We start from the raw sequence: 20,259 nt of genomic DNA on the forward strand, positions 1-20,259 counted from the left end.
CTTTCAAAAATTCATTTATTTTTTGTAAATAAGCTTTGTACAAAAAATTGCTTTAAACTCAAACCAATAAACAAAATGAAAACATCCGCTATCCGCTATAAAAGGCCGATGAGATTATTTAAAAAATCAGGTATGGAACGTGTCCTTAATAAGCCTAGGTAGCCTGTAATAATAGATTAAAAAAGGCAAAGTAAAACATTATAGACAAGTTCAATTGAGCCCCCTTTCGAGGCCATTCTTTTGATATGTGAACTTTCATTCATGTTATTATTTGACAAGATAAAAATTGAACCCCGAAACTGGTCAAAGGTTCAAAAACCAAAAAAATATATGAAAACTGAAGACAAAAAATTACTTCTTAAAATATAAAAACAAAACAAAACAAAACAAAACATATCATTCCGATGGAATTGTGTCATTCGTGACATTAAGACATATAGTAATGAAATAACGAAAACAGAACAATTTTAAGAAAACAATTTTGAAGCCATTAAAACCATGAACTTTGAACTGAAAAAATAAGATTTGTTCATTGGGCCTCAATTTCCGGTGAATAGGATCTGTCGGTCATTGAAAAAAATTTTTTTGATCACCGGTAAATTAAATAATGGAAAAAGTGGCAACCATTTTTTTGGTATACAGCGCTGTACACAATTCAAATAAAATTTTTTATTAAAAACCCATGAATAGACTAAAACTAGCGTTGATGTCGCTGCTCTTTTTATGCAACCGTAAATGATCAACTTACTTACAAAAAATGTATTTTGATAGAAAAAGAAGTCAATAAATCAGAAAGAAATGATGAATTTTGGGTATTTTTGAGTTATAATTCACAAAAACAAGAATTTTAAAATCCATATCACTTTTATAGAAATAGGAAGAAAAACTAAACTTCTGTGAGTTGTGTAGAGGTTTATGTCAGCAGGTTTTAGTTTCTTTTTTTTTCGACAAATTTAATTTAATTTTGGCTACAGAAGCATAATTTGCGCGCTTTTAACGAAAAAGAGAAAATCAAATGAATCATTTCAAGACTACTACGTTTTCCACGAAAATGGAAGCATAGCCGACAGATAAAATAGCTGCGAAGAACTTTCAGTGCCGTACGACACAGAGAGAGATAGATAAAGCTATAGTTTAAATTTTTTATTGACCCCACTCAGATACATTTCTTTTACTTGCGCACGATAAAGATCTAATCACACGAATACCGTGAATAAATTTTTGCTAGAGAGAGTTAGAATTGACGTTACAAGCACAAATGTTTTCAGCGAGATGACGAAGTTTTTCAGAAAAACTGACATTTTCAGCTTTGCTTTGTTAACAAATGTAAAACGAAAAAAAGAGCGTCAACCGAAAAAAACACATACCGGAGCACCTGAGTTACAATCGAAAAAGATGATTTGATTAATGACCTGCAAACAATGATTTTCGAGCAGCATCAATTTAGGACAGTCAACAGAACCCGTAAACCTTTATGCACAAAACTGAACAAAAAATCTTTAAAGGATGAAAATTTTCTATCCAACCTTTTGGTGTCTTAAAAGTTACTAAAATAAACAACACTTTAGTCTAAAACATCTACTCTTAGTTATATTACTACACAGTAGGAGAGGGTTAAATTGAGACTAAACACTAAGACCACAAGAGAAGAAAACAGAACATGCAAAACTGAAAATATTCTTCCATTAATTGAAAAAGATCTCGAAGTCACTATATCGATTGCTATGAGTTCCAACCACTAATAAGTTTCGTTCAAGGTTAATAACCCATGAAATCTCTCATTATTGAATTTAAGGAACAATCAACATCTACTAGAAAAAAAAAAGATAATAGTTCACTAAAACTTATCGAAAAGCAACTTCGTTTAAGTAATAGAAAGCAATAGATATTGTACGAAACATGTTTAACTAAAAACATTGAGTATTTATTATCATAAAACAGACTTGCCCTTAATAAGTATAAGGGATTAGACAACAATTTGATCAAAAACAAAACTCGCAAAACTCATATTGGATAATAATTTTTTAACAATTGCTGTCGAAGTCATAGAACGCATTAACTAAAATGACTGGGTCATCCGGATCTCTGATAGCAACCTGTGAGACAGGCCCGTGCGAATAATAAATAATTCGATGACAAAAAATATGACAAACCCTCGCAAAACTCGTAAAACATTAAAGTTTTTTGAGAACAAATAGTGTCAAAGTCATGAACATAACTAGCAATGATCTGAAAATAATTAGTTTGGTGCTTTCTTTCCCCATTAGTAACCAATGACACCTTCAGTTAAGGTACTTGGTATTATAAACGCAGAAATAACAAAAAATAGCTCAAAGCGAAAAATCAAAACTTGACTAAAATTTTATGACATCAAATAGTGTTGAATTCAGAGAAAGCATTAGTGGCATGATACTGAACTCAATCAAATAAAAATAGGCGCTATTGGAACACCTATGCCTAATAATAATACCACTGAATAGAAGAAAGACTGAGAACAGCAGTCAAATTACCGCGCGTGAACAAAATTTTGCTTCAAAAACCAAATATTTCTTCCAAAAACTTTTTCTGACTCCACTTTAAAAGCTTTTTGAAAATAAAACAACACGCATCAAACCTTCATATTTTTTTCTACCTATTTGCTTCTCCAGCGTGAATAAAATCACGCCCACTGATTTGATTACTCACTGACGTGCGAAAGCCACAAAGAAGTTTGTAAAGATCTTAAGAAAAAGAGCATACCGATGCAATCGAAAAACTTTGGACTGTAAAAAAACACGAACACCTCAAAACTTAATGTTTGGGAAAACCGGCAAAAACTTGAATCGAGAAAAATGTGATGAAAAAAACTGAAATCAGTTACATGTTTACAAAATTATAAAACTCATTAACTCCGAGGAAAAAAAAGAAATTCAAAAATTTTTCAATTCTACTTTCTACGCTGGACAAACTTTCTTATGATACCGCTCACAACCTTCTCAGATGAATATATCAATCAATCAGCCAAAATTGACTGAACAAAAAAACCAGTTGAGCATATATTTCCTCCCCCACTAAAATTCTCAAAGTTTTTGCTTTTGTTGGGTTCTAAATAGGACATATAACTTCCGAATTTTAAAGTCTGCGGTGATAATGTATTTAAAAAAATCGCTCATTGATGCTCAAATTTTTTCAGGATTGGGCTTGATTGGATTTGGTACTCGTTAACAAAAGGTTGTTCAGTTATATTTTCTAACGTTAACAGGTAACTTTTTGTGTACTTTTCAAAGATAACCAGAGTGGTTTACGAATGCGTTTGGTTCAAAACAGATATTTAAGATGTATCTCTGCTTATTTTCCTTCGTGTAAATTTAATATTAAAAACGGACAAAACGGAGCAAACACCACAAGAAAAGAAGGCTGCACATATTTGACTGTCAAATTATGCAAATATTTGTGAAAGGAAAATTTTGGTCAATCCGAAAATTCAATTGTTTATTAAGTCCCCAAACGATTTGTGAACAAGATAGGCATGTATGAATGAATTATCTTTAAGCGTTCTCTTCCATTAAAAATAGTTTGCCTTAATATCCACAGCTTTTATCTCGCTCTAATTAATCATGCAGACAGACACATGCCAAGTTGAGGTCCCAGACGAAATCAAGTATGTTCAGACCCAAGATGAACGCACGACGGGGGCATCGAGCGTTCAAAATTACATACTTTGGAAAAATAGAAAATTGCACTTAAGTCTGAACATGAACGTAACAAAGTCTGGACATGAACACACTGACTTTTTTCAGTCTTGTTTTAAAAAACTTATAGCACTCTTACTCCAGAGTACAGCAGCCTTCATGCTGAAAGCCGAAATTCATTTGAGTTCAAAATAAATAGCAAAATATCGAATGCGAAAAGAATTGCACCGTCTTTTGCGTTGTCTTTTTAAACGTACTTCTTGTGTTATACAAATTAGCTGAAGTTGAAAAAAAAACAAACTCATGCTTTATGCGTTATGGGATGTAATCCGATTTCATATTTTAATCGTGTTTATTACACTTCCGTTTTCTCGCTGCAAAAGTCATTACCCATCTCAAAGTTAACTCTCATTATCAGCGTCGGTCATACATAATCATGCTGTTTTTAGCGTTGGTGTTCCTTAACTGTTCGTTTTTTTGGCGTTTATAATTGATCATTTTAACAGTTTCAATGCATTAGCATCAATTGAGGTGAAATTGAGGTGAATTTGTTACTTAACGTTTGTTACTCTTGATCTTGCATGTTTTTTTGCAAAAGTTCCACAGCTGGGGATATTGATTATAAGCTAGTCTCGTTATGATCTTAAACTCTAACAAATAGGAACAAAAAATAAAATGAACATTATCAATTGAGCTGTTTGAGCGAATTGCGACCTAAAAGAGATTGACCGTTTTAGTTTAATCAAGACATCCAAATCACAGACATAGGCTGTACAGGCAAACAATAACATAATAACACAGATTAAACGTAAACTTACAAGACTAGAATCATGTTATTTATGAGGTTGGAATAACTAGACGAGGGTCGCCCGATCCACTTGTGATAGAAGCAAGCTACAAACTAGAAAAAGAGCAATTGAACTCGGACCGTCTAGATAGTTTTCATTTTTCCTTAAAAAGGCAAACAGTTGAATACAAAGATGTACAAATTATCATTTCATACAAATTACAAAATTAACGAGCCTCACAAGAGAAAACTTATGATAACACATGAACATTGATTGGTTTTTTTTCAGGTCAGGTCACATCTTCGCATGTAATATTGAAGAAATTAGAGTTTTTGACCACCACTGGGCAGCTTTGCCGTCCAATTTTGGCCAAAGTTGATGTTGAGAAGCGGAGATCAATGTTCTTCTCAACCCTCTCACTTCGCTTTGCATTGATGCAGTTATAAGAGCGAGAGTAGTGGTAGAAAGTGCAGCCTTTTCTCTCTATCTCCTCCTCACTTGTTGACCTTCCACACTGGCCAACGACACTCGCTGAAACATTGTGAAGTTACTCGCTAGTAGAAACTTGCCTCTTAACTCCTCCACCACCCCCTCGATAAATAAAACCATCGTTTTCGTTTTCATGCCGGCATGAATAAACTATGCAAGCTTCTGCACTAATAAAAACTTGTATAGCCTAACAATGAGATGAAATATACCCTATATTACTTTAAAAAAGAAACCAAATAGAGTAGTAACCAGTTCAAAAAGTAAAACCTATAAGTTGCTATAGAGCGGGGGCGGGGGAAGTGCAGTGGAAGATTGAAAAAATCTCTATGAATTTTAATAACGTGAGCCATAAAGAGTGCTGATGTTGTACTTTTCAAAGTCATATAAGAAGAAAGTACATTAGCCCTCAAATTTGCCCTAAAAATGTGAAACACCTAAAATCCTTCTGCTTTAGTTCTATACGGCAGATCATTTTCAATGTTCTGCACAAGGGGAACCTGTTTAATACTTAGACAGAGTTTTGTTTCAAGCTGTTATAGCCAATTGACTGTTGAAAACTTGGTTTTGACCAAATTGTGATTGAACAAAAATTTGGTTGGAATCATAAAATGATGAGCAAAACTAATATTTTACAAAAAAGATCAATAAATTCTGATCCATAAAAAAGAAAAACAATAAAAACAACATGTATCCCAGCGACGGTTTTCCAAATTACCATGTAAAACTTGTTGATTTTCGTATATTTTTGGCCTCATTGACAATGGTTATTCGCATTCAGTCGAAATTGGGGACATGGATAAGCTATAATGAGGAAGATTAGATATCCGGAATATGGATGTAACCCACGACCTCCGCGTGGTGCCACTACTAACAGCTCAGTTGATGGCAGTTGACGCAGCGCATATTTGGAAAAATTTGCCCTGAACAAGCCATTTCGGTCTCAAAACAAGTTATGTTCTGAATTCCTTGCCAGTCCAATAATCATTGCTGGCAAGAGCCTGAGATGAAGAAGTCAAGACAGAGCATTGAATAGCTCCCTTGAAAGAAGGGAGCAAATTTTGGCGGTGTTTCACTAATTTCTGCCCGTTGGAAATGTCTCCAGTAAACGAAAGATAACTCGAAGGTAAACAAGGGCAGCGAATGTGAAATCGAGACCCAGATGATAGAGTTTGACTATTTAGTAGAGTTCAAAATGAACCTCCATGCTAACAGGCAACGAATACGGGGTTGAAAAGGCTGAGATGTGAGGGGGATTGGGATTATTGGTTCACCTTATTCATCGAAAGTAAATTGGCAATAGAAGAGAAAACTTTTGTGTTCACTTCGTACGATTCGTATCTGAAATGAAAGTCTTTTCGTAAGAAATACTGTAGAAGTTCAAAACAAAACAGATGTAGGAATAGTCACAGAAATCACATCACACAGTAGTGTTGCAACCGTAATCACAGAGCTGAAAGGATGAAAGGTGGTTACAGGACTAGTTTAGACCAGATAAAACAAGCTCTGTTATGTCCCGAAAGAGGGATTTAAGGACTCAACTACTCGATGTTTTCCTCCACTACACCATAACATGTTTCCTATTAGTACAATTTTTTGAGCTAGGGTTGACGTATTAACACGAAAAGTTTTTCAATTTACGTTAATTGCTTAAGGCTGCAACCCATGAGGGTTACTGTTAAGCCAAGTTTATGGTGTTTTGTTCCTAAGATCTGCCCATCTTCTAGTCGAGAATTAAATATACTCTAAAATTCAAGTTACATCACAATAAATTTTTGGTATTTTTACTATTAATAAGTTAAATTTTCGGATGAACAACTTTTTTGTCAAAATCCACTTTTAATACTTACATATATACACGTTTTAATTTTAAAACTACAATTTGCATAATTTCTTTCTTTGGAAAGGAAGACTAAATATTTGCCAAAAAGATGCATCCCTGAACAAAATGAACTCACCCACTATGGTCATGTCACAACACTTAAAGTTGACTGTGTTATTATCAAACTGCCGTGCTGTGTTGTCACACGAAGACTTGCAGAACCTCTCAGTAACCTTATTATGTGTATACATCACAGTGTACCCTTTCGGGTCATAAGTCTTCTTCAGCTCGTAAAGTGCATTCCACAAAATTGAGTCACCCTTCGGGTAAGCGAAGGCTGCGTTGATAAGTAAAGAGGAAGCGCCACTTCGGGTGAAAAATTTGGGACCAAAATTGGGCTTCCGTCTTAGAATGATGTCTGCATCTGAGTAGACCCCACCGTATTTGTATATGAGAGCGATTCGTGCAATGTCGCTTCTGTGCACTGCGTGATATCTTGCTCTGGATATATTTGGTAATAGTTGTTCAGCTGGTGTGTCCTTTAACAGCTCCTCTGTGGTCATGTGAACAACATCTATGTTGAGAAAATGTCTCTTCAGAAATTTGGAGAGGTCTGACTTGAGTAATGGCATGTTTGACTGTGGGTGTAAATAAAGAACCCTAAAACCAACCTCTTCACAGACTAAATTGCCACCCATGCTATAGCAGTACTGGAATATATAATTTATAGTGGGACTAACAAAAACCAAAACTCTCGCGTTTAATAACCTCCCATTTTGTTGTAAGAGTGGGGGGGGGGGGGGCGGTAATTTGTCTATGGGGGTGAGGGGGAGGGGGTGAATTTATGTAAGATTGAGGGGGTAATTTGGTCTCAGGGGGAAATGTTGTAAGAGTGGGGCTGCACTGGGAGGACTTTTGAGGAATTACTCCTGACCAAAATTGCGATTTAAGACTGGGCTGCAATGGGCTGCAATAGGAGAAATTTTGAAGAATTACACACCATGGCCAAAATTGCTATGTAAGAGTGGGCTGCAAAGTTTAAATTGTTGTCCTGATATTAGCTAATATCCCGCAGAAAATAGTGTACTCGATGACCACTTGTAGCTACAGGTCGCAATCGAGTATACAATTTTCCGAGAGACAACAAGTTATTCATTGAGGAGTGAAATCAATAAGGGTTTTAAATAATGAGCATGAAAAGTCACTGGCTGTAAAAAAAAAACAAAAACTCTTCCGATTTGCCTGCAAATAACTTGACGTATCTTGAAAGAAACAATGAATCAATTTTGTCAGACGTTATCTATTTAAAAATCAATAAAACACTTTTAAAGGTAAGAATTATTGAAATTTTTCTTTTTTACAATGATAGTTAACCACTAATTGAGTAGCTAAATTGTTTGAGAAGACATCATTATAAATTTTGAGTACGTTATTTTCTGTTTGAACTGAATCAATCAACCGATCAATCTTTCATCAAAAAAAAAACAGGGTGAAAGATGCTGAGTTTTCGCAGTTTTAAGCCTTTCGGTTTTTTATTGGAGCTGATTTTCAAAAATAATGACATCCCTTAAACCACTCTGAACTATTCGAAAACATTTTAAAGATGTGGCTGTCTGGAACACAAAAACACTTAAAAGCACTGATTGAGAAGAAACAACAAAATGTTTTTCTCCAGCCATAGAAAGTAAATTAATAATAGCGTCTTCGGTAAGCACATATAAAAATTTAATCTCAGAGTCTTATAGCCTTCCTTTTTCTAAACGACTGAACATATCAAAGAAATCATTGGACTAATTATCACTTACGGGCTAATTCTACAGAAACAGAGCAGTATTCAAGCATTGTAATTAACATATCACGAACCAAAATAATTCACATTTTTTTATATTTTTTGTGGTAGATAGTTTGAACTGATGTCAATAAGTCTGTCAGAAGGTTTTTTTTTAAAAAAAAAAAACAAACTAAAATATTTTGTGCAAAAGATCAGCTGGACATCTCTTGCCAAAGAGCTCGACTTGTTCTACGTATTATTGATTAGAGAAATGAAGCCTTGAGGAGCGAGAGAGAAATTAAGAACGGTCCAGAGGCCCATCGCTTATGACCAGTTCAGCAAACGATTAGCACACTGTGCTTGCAAGTAGGAGACGCTGGTTCAAGTCCGATTTTGGTACATTTTAACAGTATTTCCTCCTACATAGACCACCTTAAGAGGCTATTGGCCCGGAACTTAGTCTCTGAGCTTTTAGAAACTGGGAATCAGTGATCCGCAATTTAAGGAAGCGTTAGAAGGTTGAGAGGAAAAAAAAACATAATATAATTAGGTTCAGTTGGGAAAAAACAAAGTATAGTGTTTAAGAGGAAAAAAAAGTATGATAGTACTTGTTCAACGTTAACTTGGCCTTCAGGAACAAGAAAAAATTGAGAACTTCTAACCAATAGATGTAACGGTTAGCACACTATGCATGCAAGTAAAAGATCCTGGTTCAAAACCAGTACTGGTTGGTTATCATTACTACGCTTATATTGCCTGAAAGGAGTCATAGAGCTAGTAATTGCATCTTTGTTTGTTGAGTAACTCAGCTAATCTTTGACTTCTGCTTTCAATGAGACTTACTACAAACTATTTTAAGCTAACTAGCAATATGTTTCCTTTTGGTGGTTTTCAGAGATTCAAATTGATGGACAAACATAACCCAGAGAGAAGTCGCAGAATCGACCTCAATATGATCAAACCAAACAGGACGCACAAGGGAGAACAACGTTGACGCACAGGACGCACAACTTTGAATTTTTTGATCACACACATACACACACTAAATATAGCTCAGCTCAAGCAAAATTACCTTAGCAGAGTTAATGTAAACTGTTCTTGAGGTAAAGTTAAGGTAACGCTTACCTTAAGTTTACCTTTGCTTGAGTTAGGGTAAAAAAAATTATCCTAACCTTACTAAGGTAAAATTATTTTAAGTTACGTTAATTTTTTTGTAACGTTCCGCTGCACATAATTGCATATTTTTAGTAAAATTACCAATCAGAATGTTGAGATTTGCTGAAAATAACCTTTGCTCCAGATTTATCTGGAGCAAAGGGAAATCTGATTCTAATGATTCGCCAGAGAACAGAGAACAAAATCTCGGCTTTTGTGGTCCTTGCAAAAGATAAATCAACAAAACTACCTCACAAACCCGCAGAAAGCCTGGTCATAAACATAGTTTTAATCGCAGAAAAATATTTTGAAAAATATAAGATCTTTTGAGCTCGTGGCAAATTTAGAGCACTTACCGCGGTGCTCACTCAAGGTAAACTTTTCAACTTATCAAAACTCAGTAAATCTAAAACTAAACTGACAGAATGTCAACATCCTAAAGAGTTGCATCCAATATTTGGCTATTAATTGAACAATTTTTTTACGTCTACTGCAATACAAGTTTTTAAAAGTTAACGCTCAATGCGCAAAGATTTGTAGGTAATCACCTTGAGCCCAGAAGGATCGAAACAGAAATTTGAACTCACCATAAACTATATGGTGACAGCACAAAAGTCATATGAACGTACGAAGGAAATGGACGGAAGCGTTTTCGTCTGGGAATGTTTCCATATGATCATGTTACGTCTGTGAGGGCCTGGACATATCAATTTTTAGCCTTGGACTTCAGCTTGAGAAGATTTAATGTTTTAGCCGTTCTGTAACAATTTTCATCCAGCCTTTTTAATTTCGGATAAATTTTTCATAAAGCTACTCTTAGCATTATAAACCAATATTTTTCCACAATTTCTTGGAATCAGAAGCAAAATGGAGCTCTCAGTGAGTATAAGCACGCCTACCTAACACACGACTCGGGGTAGTGAGTTGCATAGCTCTCCAAAGTGCATTGCAGCAATGTAGGCAATGATGTCCTTAACATTGACTCCAAAATCCACACGTTGCTACTTGAGCTCCAATCATGAGTACAAACTCTTCTAAACTTTTCGCTATTCATGAACTGTTCGAGGCCACTGTCCTGAGAAAAAATTAAATAGCTTCCATTTGGGCCTGCAGCAAATTCTAGTATAACAATGGAATAGGCTACAAGGGCAAAGAAAGAGACGGATAAAAATAAATAGAAAAGTTGTTTCTTAGTTGACTTTTCTGATGTCAATCTCATTTTTGGTTCAGTCTAAGCACCAAGTTATCTAATCAGCTAGACTACTTTGGTGTATTTAATTTGAAGTTTCGTGATTCATGTTCATAACTTTAAATTACAACGCACTTTATTTACCTGTACAAAACTGTATGAGTTGATTAGCTAGTGAATACAGCTTCTAACCAATTTTACGACGTAATATTACAAACTTTTTACATTTAAAAACATAACCCTCAAAAATGCAGTATAAATTAAAGAATGACGCTTGCATAATGAACGCAGCGTGACACGCAAATACCAAATGAAGCGGCGTCAATTTTGACGATTTTTTTCCTCAATTTGCATCTGTTTTTGTAGTCTTAGCACACATCCTGGTTAGGAAAGTATCTAATGGCTTCCTATAAAGATGTAAATGAATTTTTGTATATTTTAGCTAATGTTTTTTAATGACTTCGAATATCAATGCTTTCAAAGAAAGTTATATTTTAGTTTAAAGCGATTTTTTGTCCATCCAACAATTAAATGCGAACAAAAGCTAATTTTTTGAAAGGGTTGCGTCTCTTCCTCATTTGAAAGACAATTATCCCGGACTGAACTGCAAGTCATGACCAATACTGGCCCAGTCTAAATGCAATTCTACATTCGCATATCAGTACTGTGCACGTCTAAAACGTACCTGAAAGTTTGACAAGTCTTTGCCTTACACTTGCATGTTGATTCCTAATTCAAAACAAACTTTTCGATAAATTCGAGGGAAAATTTTGAATTCCAAAAAAATTTGTAACGTGCCACGATTTTGGCGTTAATTTTTAGCCACTTTCCCCGGTGCTTTGAAAACACACCGAAGCAATTTAAATCTATCAACTAGCACCCCAGGGTTAGAGTAGGATATATTAATCGGTTTTCAGCCACTTTTAAGCCATTTTCATCAGTTCATTTGCCGGATATTTTGTGCCCCAAGTGATCAGTGGCCATCGTTTTTTTTGGCTTATTTTGAAATTTTTAGACTTGCACGTCTTCGCCAAGACTCGCATTTTGGTTTTCCGATCTTGGCCAAGACTTGCCTTTAGACTTTAAAGTCTTGGCTAATACTTGAATTCATGCACGTCTTGGTAAGACTTGCATTTAGAGTATCAAGTGTAAAAAGTGACACGATCATAGCTCTAATACAGCACTGATATACGACTTGCAATTAGACGTGCACAGTATTGATATTGGCTCCCGCGTTCAATCCGGCATGTCAAAAATGGTTGAGCGGTATTGGAACAAGATCTGAGAACGCACGGTACCAAGGCTCCTGGTTTCCATTTGTACTAACCAACTTAACCTCAAACACAAGTGCAATATTTGTACATAATGATTTACTCAGAAAAGTGCGTGTTCTGTAACTAAGGTCTGCATAATTTGTTGTTGAGGGGTGTCAAACTGAAGAGATTCAAAAACTACTAGCTTTTATCGCATTGTTTGTCGTAAATATTTTTGTTTAAATTTAGTTTCATTACCTATAAATTAAAGTTCGTTATCTTTTTGTTATAATTTTCTTCGATTAGAAATAATCGATCTAAATTTGAGAGAAGCGATAACAATTTGACATAATCAAGAAATGTTTGTTCATTTGTCAGCATTTTAAAGGGCCAACAATGGACTTATGTATTTTAAAATTTGTCAATGGAAATTCATGAGAGCAACTGAATTTTGATGTATTCTAAGTTTCTATTTAATTTTATTTTGCAATCCAAAATTAACTGGATATCAAATGAAAACATCCTTCTATTCAAAAAAAGTTTCTTCTGCCCCCCCCCCCCCCCCCTAGCTAAGCGGCCCCCCATAAAATTACACAAGCACACCATACAACATCACACCACAGCACACAACAGCACAACATCGAGTATATAGCAACACATCATTTCTCATTTCTAAGTGGGGGTGGGAAGAAAAGCGCTGATGAATGAGGAACAGATTAGATCCTGAAAAAAGTCGTTGGAAAGTTGTTTGATCGTCTTTGAGGCATGAGATTCTCAAAAAATTTTCAACCACGTTGCAAACACTTTTCATTTACCTTCAGTTATGCTCAGTTTATTTGAAATATCATTTCAAAATTTTGATAAATTTTGTGATATTTGGGTCAAACTTGTCACCTAAAAAATTCAAACTAATGCTCCAATGAGGGAAGCTCTTAAGAAATCGCGATACAAAATTTTAAAATATTTTTACACTGCAAACGGCTGCCAAGAAGGGAATGTTGCAAGAGTTATGGTGGTAGCACACTAAATAAAGTTAAGTTAATTTTACCTTAAAAAACATCCTAACTCACCTTAACTGTAAAAGTATATTTGCCTTTCCTTAACTCAACTTAACTAACCCCAAATTTACCTGAAAAGTTAAGGCCTCACTACCTTAAAAAACCTTAAATTTTACTCTAACTTTCCTTAAAATTACCTTAAATAATTACCCTAACATTACCTTAAAAATTCTCTTAACTATGCCTTAACTAAGCCAGAATTTACCTTAAAATTAGGGAAAGTTACGGTAAACAAGTTAGGGTAAAGTTAAGGTAAACTTTACCTTAACTTTATTTAGCGAGGAGGTGAAACGATTTAAATGTGAGACCGAAATCGGAGGAGTTCCAAAAATGTACTCCCACTGAAGTCGCAATCTCGCGCCCTTTTACCCCCAGCCGAATTTTAACATCTTTTACCAAATGGAGTCCTAATTGACGCCTTTTTAATACCAAACCATCCTTTAGCAATGATTTGAAGTCCAGCGTAGTACATAAAACAAGGATGGAAACCAATCTCTTCGTAGGAATCACTGGCCATATGGTGCTGCTCGATTATCGGAATATTGTAAGGAAGATGCAAAAAGGCACGCAATTGTCAGATAATTTCATGTGCAAAACTCGATTTGAATCAAATGAATTTATAGAAGCAAAAAGATTGCGAAGTTTTTGACAATAGAAGCTTTGTACACCAAAAATTGAAACTTACATTGAACACACTTGAGAAGAGAGACCGGAAGTTGCAGCTAAAATATTAGTTCGGATAGAGTCCAATTAGAAATTTGAAACAGAAAACAAATTTTTATTGTTGGCTGATTTCAAATTACTATAATTGCAACTGAATGTAAATGGCAATTGGGCAGTCATGCGTGTTAAAACTCATTAACTGATAACAGATTTTTGGATACCTTTAAAAAAAATCTGACAACTTTTAAGCTGTGAATATTTTTAATCGTAATTCTTAGATTTAATTTTCATGTAATCTGGAGCCATTGCTATTTAGTCCGACCCATTTTAGTTGGGGGAGGAACTTTATACTCAAATGGTTTTTTTGTTCAATCAATTTTGGCCAATCGATATATTCATCGTAGAGAGCTGTGTGAGGTATGTTTAGAAAACCCGTCCAGCGCAGAGTCTGGAATAAAAAAGATTTTTTTCAGGGAATAAACGAGAGTTAAAGTTTTGTGAATAATAGACGGATTTCCGTTGACTTTTTACATTTTCTGGAATTTTTGTCTTTATTTTTGTCAGTTTTGCCAATTTATGTTAAAATTATTTAAAAAAAGTGTTGTTGGTTGTATTCTAGAGATAAAAGAGAGTCGACGAAACTTTTTGCATAATTCTTCGCTCAAATTTTTGCTTTTTATTTGAAAGAATCAACATTTTTTCATCGAAAATTGCAATAAATAAGCTTCTTTAGTCAACTTTGCTTAAATTTGTCGAAAGCTAACACCTAAAAATTGCTGAAATAATGTGCCCCAACTCATCAGAGGGTTAAATTACCTCTCCCTTCTCTTTCAAAAGTGTCTGGGTTGGAAATTTTGCCGGTTTTTAGCAAATATAACTCGATAATTATACAAGCAGAATCAATTTTTTCTAATGTATGAAGTTTTTGTTAAAATATCTATATCGATTAAACTGTGCCAGTTAAAGTAATTAAACTGTTAATTCGACAACTTGTTGTCGTTTGACTTTTAAACTCATTTCTTTCAAAATAAACAAGAAGTTATAGAGCTTTGCCGCTATCTTTGATTTACACTTCGGACAACTTGCAGCTTAATTTCAGCAAAAACGGAATGCATTTTCATCTCTATTAAATTTCAATCTCGCTGGTGGCGTTTGGCGTTAAGTAATTTTTTTTGGCTTCAAAAGTACTAGTTTAACAACAAATTATGATTTTTGGTAGATATGCCCATTTTTCAGGTTCTTTTTTCTCGTTTCGTCACATTATCAAATTATTGATAGGCCTTTTGTCACTTTATTGTTGTTCAAGAAATCAGCGCCTTTGAACTTGTAAATTTTTATAGGAACTTTTATAGTTTCAGCGGCTTCGACGCCGTTTTCTAGAAGAATTTAATGGAATTTATTTTAATTGTGTCTTAAATTTCTTTTCTTCTCGTGATCGTATGAGAACTTCGAAACAAAGCACTCACAAGGGAATGGACTTTTATTAGGAAGAAAAACATGAGCCTTTCTACTGATTTTTGTTGTTAGCTGATGGTTTTCACAACTTATAAGATAATTTTTCAGGAAAAGGAAAAGCTAGTCTCATTATTCACAGATCAAATATCACATTTCGGCGTCCTAAAGATTTCAATATGGTTTTAATGACTTTCCAAACAGTTCTCCATTTTTTTTGTTTTTGTCGGTACTTGACGTTCTTTTTGTAAACGTAGGAATCAGAATAGGTCTCGGATCCTTTCCGTTTGTGCCACCCACCCCATCTTATTGGTCGCATATTATTTGCACCCTGCAGACGCACGTGCCATATTTTTACATGATGGTTTACTGTGTAATTGCATGTGCGCTGTAACACATGGGCGCACATCGTACGGGGGTAGCAACTGAACAGATCTAAGGTCTGAATGGTTTCGTTTACGCGAATAAATAAATGTAGATTTTGCTTCAAGGTATAACTAATAATTTAACTGGCCTTTAACTGAAATGTTTTCTTTAAAAACAGAACGTTGTTTCTAACTTTACCTCCTTCCCGTCTACTTGTTAGGAAGTTATGAGTAGTCAGAAATAACCTTATTGGCGCTTGAAAACGTGCAACCAATCAATTTGTTCTAAGGGAATATTTTATGGTTTTAACGGCTTCGACACCGTTTTTGCCGAAAACTGTTTGGAGTTTTGTTTTATTTCAGTGCTTTTTTTTTGTTGTCAGATGAAAAACAATCCTAATAAAGACAGTTCCTTATCTTATTGATTCAAACATGGTTGAATTACAAACGTTTTTAAGGATTTCAGTTGATCATATCAAAGTAATTTCATTATTTTGGAACCAATTGCTTTCAAAACATATGGGCGTAATTTTTTGTTGAACTTTTTTGTTGTTTTTGTCTAATTGTTTCCGAATATCATTAGGGACCAACTCCATCAGTGAAAAACAATGATTTAGTAAATTTGTTGTATTTAGATTATTTCTGCCGCTATTTAGACTTTGCTATCAAATTTCTCTACAGATAGACCGTTTTGGATGTTATTAAGGTTTGTAGTTGTTATTTGATTTGGTTGTTCGTCATGTCGTAATTTCTTAATAATAGCGAATCTCGTCGTCCTTCCAAAGTGGCATTTTTTTGTCCACTGTATTTGAATTTTAAAAAATTAAAGTTTCTAACCCATCCTCATTTGGTAGACAAATAAACCCAGATATAGTAATCGAGTTTTTGTCTTAATTAATGTTTGTGTGTCTGTGTTTTTTCCAGTACTCTCATTGATGGCATGTCTTATCGTCTCTCTATTCCAGCATTATTTTTTCATTTAAATCTTTGTTGAAAGATGTGATTTTTTGAACGTTTTCTTTCTTTTCCTCATTTGGTAAAGAATTAAATGAAAACGTGAATGAACAGGATCGGAATATTGTTTGCAAGCGCACATTACCAAGCCTCCTCACTTAAAAATAACTTTAAAATATGTTAATTCTGGCCAAGGATCTAGACAACGGTCTGCCTGATTTCCTGAAAACGGTTTGGCCTAGTGTTTGTTCGGTCTGGCCAACGTTCTGGACAAAGTATGTTTACTCTGACGAATGGTGGCAAATATTTCTTTGGTCTGGCCAAGGGCAGCCAAAGCCTGTTCGGTCCGGCCAATAACTAACTGTGGGTATAGTCGGCCTGGAGCCGCGTGTTTCCAACCCAAGTATTTCAAACCAATACTCGCGGTGGGTTGCTGATTCCATCCTTTAAAACGAGTCCTAGAGATTGGGGTAAAATATCAATATCAAAGTTTTAGTGCCAGTTTTTTTTATACAAAAAAAATATTTTTTAGATTTTTGGTCACAATTGTAACATAGTTGGCGCATTTGAGAGCTTTCTAACTCATTCGAGGATATGCAACTAATAGACTTTTACAATACCCAGAAAACACAAGTAAGACACAAGAAGACACAGTACTCAGAAAACACAAGTAGTTCTACTGTTACAGAGTATTTTCATGAAATGAAAGAGCTAACAACAAGCACGTATGAAAAACGAGCTGGAGTCTGCTCGTGGCTGAGTTTTGTCTGAATGGGTTTGATCATGGTTGATTGTAGTCTAGATGGGTCTGATCAATAACGCGCTACTCAATCTGGATACAATTTCTAAAAAGCGCAAAATTTTTCTACAGAGGCGCTGAATTTGCGCTGAAAAATGGTAAGATATGCGCTGAAATTTTATTGTTTTTACGTTTTCTCAAAAGCGCTGAACTTTTTTTTACGGATGTGCTGAATTTTCTCTAAAACTTTGTAAGAAATGCGCTGAAAATATTGTTTTTGCGTTTTCTCAAAAGCGCTGAATTTGCGCTGAAACTTTGTCAGATAAGCGTTGAAAAAAGTGCTGCAACTTTTGCAAGAATTGTACCCAAAATCCGCTGAATTTATGTAAGAAGTGTGCGTAATATGCGCTGAAGTTTTGAATTTTCAGAGCCTTTTCAAAGTTCCAGCGCATTTCAGCGCAATCAGCGCTTTTTTACATAATTTCAGCGCATTCAGCGCACTTCTTACAAAAAAGTGCGCTGAAACGGCGCTTACATCTGGACCCGGGCGTCAATGCAATTTTTTCTGACATTTTTTTTCATAAATTTGACGCTTCGAGTTCTTTTAATTCCTTGACTGTCTCAGCGTGATTTTAAACAGTTATGTTAATCTGAGGGGTCTTTCTCATTTTGACCTCCCCCACCCGCGCTTTGTGGCCAGATAATCTATAACCCCGTTATTATTAACAACACATTCGTGGTGCAGTTATACTGGGGTTTTTACCCCAGAGTCTATAGCATCAACTTGGCACAGACAAGTTGATGCTATAGAGTTTTACACAGACAAAAGAAACCAATTAAATGTGTTTTTGACACAGTGTCTCTCAAGGTAGTCCCAGGCACATTGTAGTAACCCGGGTCGAGGTTTGGTCAAAAAATAATGTAAGATTAGCGGTGATTAGCGGTGAAAAAACTTTTTTCTTCGCAAAGCGCCCGCATTTTTTAGCGTTGAATGCGTTGAATTTGTGCGGTTTTTAACGCTGAAATTTTTTTTTCAACGCATTCACCGGATTTCTAAAAAAAAGAAACTGCCGTACACGGGTGCGAACCTCTCGTCTCCTGCATGTCAACAATTTGTTATTCCACTGCGCCATCTGTCACGTACTGCAATCAGATTTTCTGTGAATTTAATATGAGCGTTGAAATTAGCGCGGTGAATATTTTTACAATTTGCAATTTCAGCGGTGATAATTTTTTTTAACCGCATTCTGCTGGCAGCGGTGAAATTTTTTTTTCACCGCATTCTGCTGGTAGCGCTGAAATTTTTTGCACCGCATTCTGCTGGTTAGCGGTGAAAACTTTTCTTTTACCGCTTAAGCGGTGAAAAGAAGTTTTCACCGCTTAAAAGTTTTTTTCACCGCATTCATTGCATTGAACGCAAATCTCACACGTCTATTCAAATTCCCCGCAAATCCTACATCTTTTAGCTAATTTTAGCGGTGAAAACTCGACCCGGGAAACTTTCCTTAGATTTTTTCCGTAATTGAATTCCCAGGTTGAGGTCCTCGTTCAAAATTCCTTATGAAAATACCCATCCAGACTATTTTTGCTTATGAAAATACCCAGGCAGACCAAAAATGCCTATGATCCAGACTTTGCCTCGTTGAAAATTTTGGTGCGTTTATGTGCTCGTTCAAGAACTCTTATGAAAAGACCCGTACAGACCAAAATGCGATATGATCCAGACTTTGGCTCGTTCGATTTATGAAAAGACTCAGAAAGACCGAAAAAGTTTATGATCCAGACTTTGGCTCGTTCAATTTATGAAAAGACAGGAGCTAAGACATACCGACAAAAATGGCGTACGAAACGTCGCTATTTGTTGGTTTCATCGGTTTTGCTTGTATGAAGCGTGGGTTTTTTCGGTTTCGTAGAAGTAATCCGTATTGGTTGTGAGAAGCGTCGGATAATCGAAATTGCCAGTTTCAAATTGCCAGTTGTAATAAAGTCATCGTCCTATCATCGTAGTAGTAGTAGTAGTAGTAGTAGTAGTAGTAGTAGTAGTAGTAGTAGAAGTAGTAGTAGTAGTAGTAGTAGTAGTAGTAGTAGTAGTAGTAGTAGTAGTAGTAGTAGTAGTAGTAGTAGTAGTAGTAGTAGTAGTAGTAGTAGTAGTAGTAGTAGTAGTAGTAGTAGTAGTAGTAGTAGTAGTAGTAGTAGTAGTAGTAGTAGTAGTAGTAGTAGTAGTAGTAGTAGTAGTAGTAGTAGTAGTAGTAGTAGTAGTAGTAGTAGTAGTAGTAGTAGTAGTAGTAAGGTAGTAGTAGTAGTAGTAGTAGTAAGTCAAATTTACTCTCTACACAATAAACATTTTTTGAACAAAAAACAGTCTTTACCACTAACTCAGCTGGAGAAAAAAATTTTTGAATACACACACAGAGTTGATAGGAAAGTAAGGAAAATTTTATGTAATTCATTTGCGGTCATTTCAATTAATTTTGTTCAAGAAGTCATTTTTGAATTGGATTTTTGTCGCATTAAGCTTTCAGCAAGGATTTTTTTCGCATATCCTCTCAATTGAGTTGTAATTTAAAGTGGCATCAGTGATTAGGGTTTTTCAAATTAGTTTCATTTGGTTTTTAATAGAGAAGGAACCACAATTTTTTGAAAGCTCTTTATGTAATTGAATCTCTCAATATTGATATCTTTTTGTTAGTTATTCTTTCTTATGTATTCAGTCAAAATCTATTATTCCTGCATAAAATAAATCTCTGGAAAACTGGATTGGAGTAACATAGAAGCGGTAACGACATGTGGTCTTCGAGTAGCTTCCATTTTTTAAAGTGTTTCAGATTCAGAGTGATAGAGGTACAATTAGTTGTTTTGTTGATAAATAGTCAAGTGCTCAGCACAATTCTAC

General features: G+C 35.1%; 2 protein-coding genes across 3 annotated transcripts in view; one reads left to right on the forward strand and one right to left on the reverse strand.

Moving 5' to 3' along the window:
* Positions 1–20,259, forward strand: part of LOC142334654 (heterogeneous nuclear ribonucleoprotein K-like) — a 335,604-nt gene that overhangs the window by 142,685 nt on the left and 172,660 nt on the right. The gene's annotated exons all lie outside the window — the stretch shown is intronic.
* Positions 4,343–10,981, reverse strand: LOC142335424 (uncharacterized). 2 transcript variants are annotated; one of them, XM_075383903.1, is made up of 3 exons: positions 10,593–10,981; positions 6,904–7,427; positions 4,343–4,990 (listed from the first exon to the last, which is right to left on the reverse strand). In XM_075383903.1, the coding sequence occupies exons 1-3, from the start codon at positions 10,910–10,912 to the stop codon at positions 4,749–4,751; spliced, it is 1,086 nt and encodes a 361-aa protein (XP_075240018.1). In that variant the 5' UTR covers positions 10,913–10,981; the 3' UTR covers positions 4,343–4,748. The 2 variants fall into 2 exon arrangements, with proteins under 2 accessions (XP_075240018.1, XP_075240019.1); XM_075383904.1 differs by lacking the exon at positions 10,593–10,981 and adding an exon at positions 7,768–7,810 and having other exon boundaries at positions 6,904–7,440.

The sequence above is a fragment of the Convolutriloba macropyga genome, chromosome 2 (genome assembly GCF_964194025.1).
Source record: "Convolutriloba macropyga chromosome 2, txConMacr16.3, whole genome shotgun sequence".
NCBI lineage: Eukaryota > Metazoa > Xenacoelomorpha > Acoela > Convolutidae > Convolutriloba > Convolutriloba macropyga.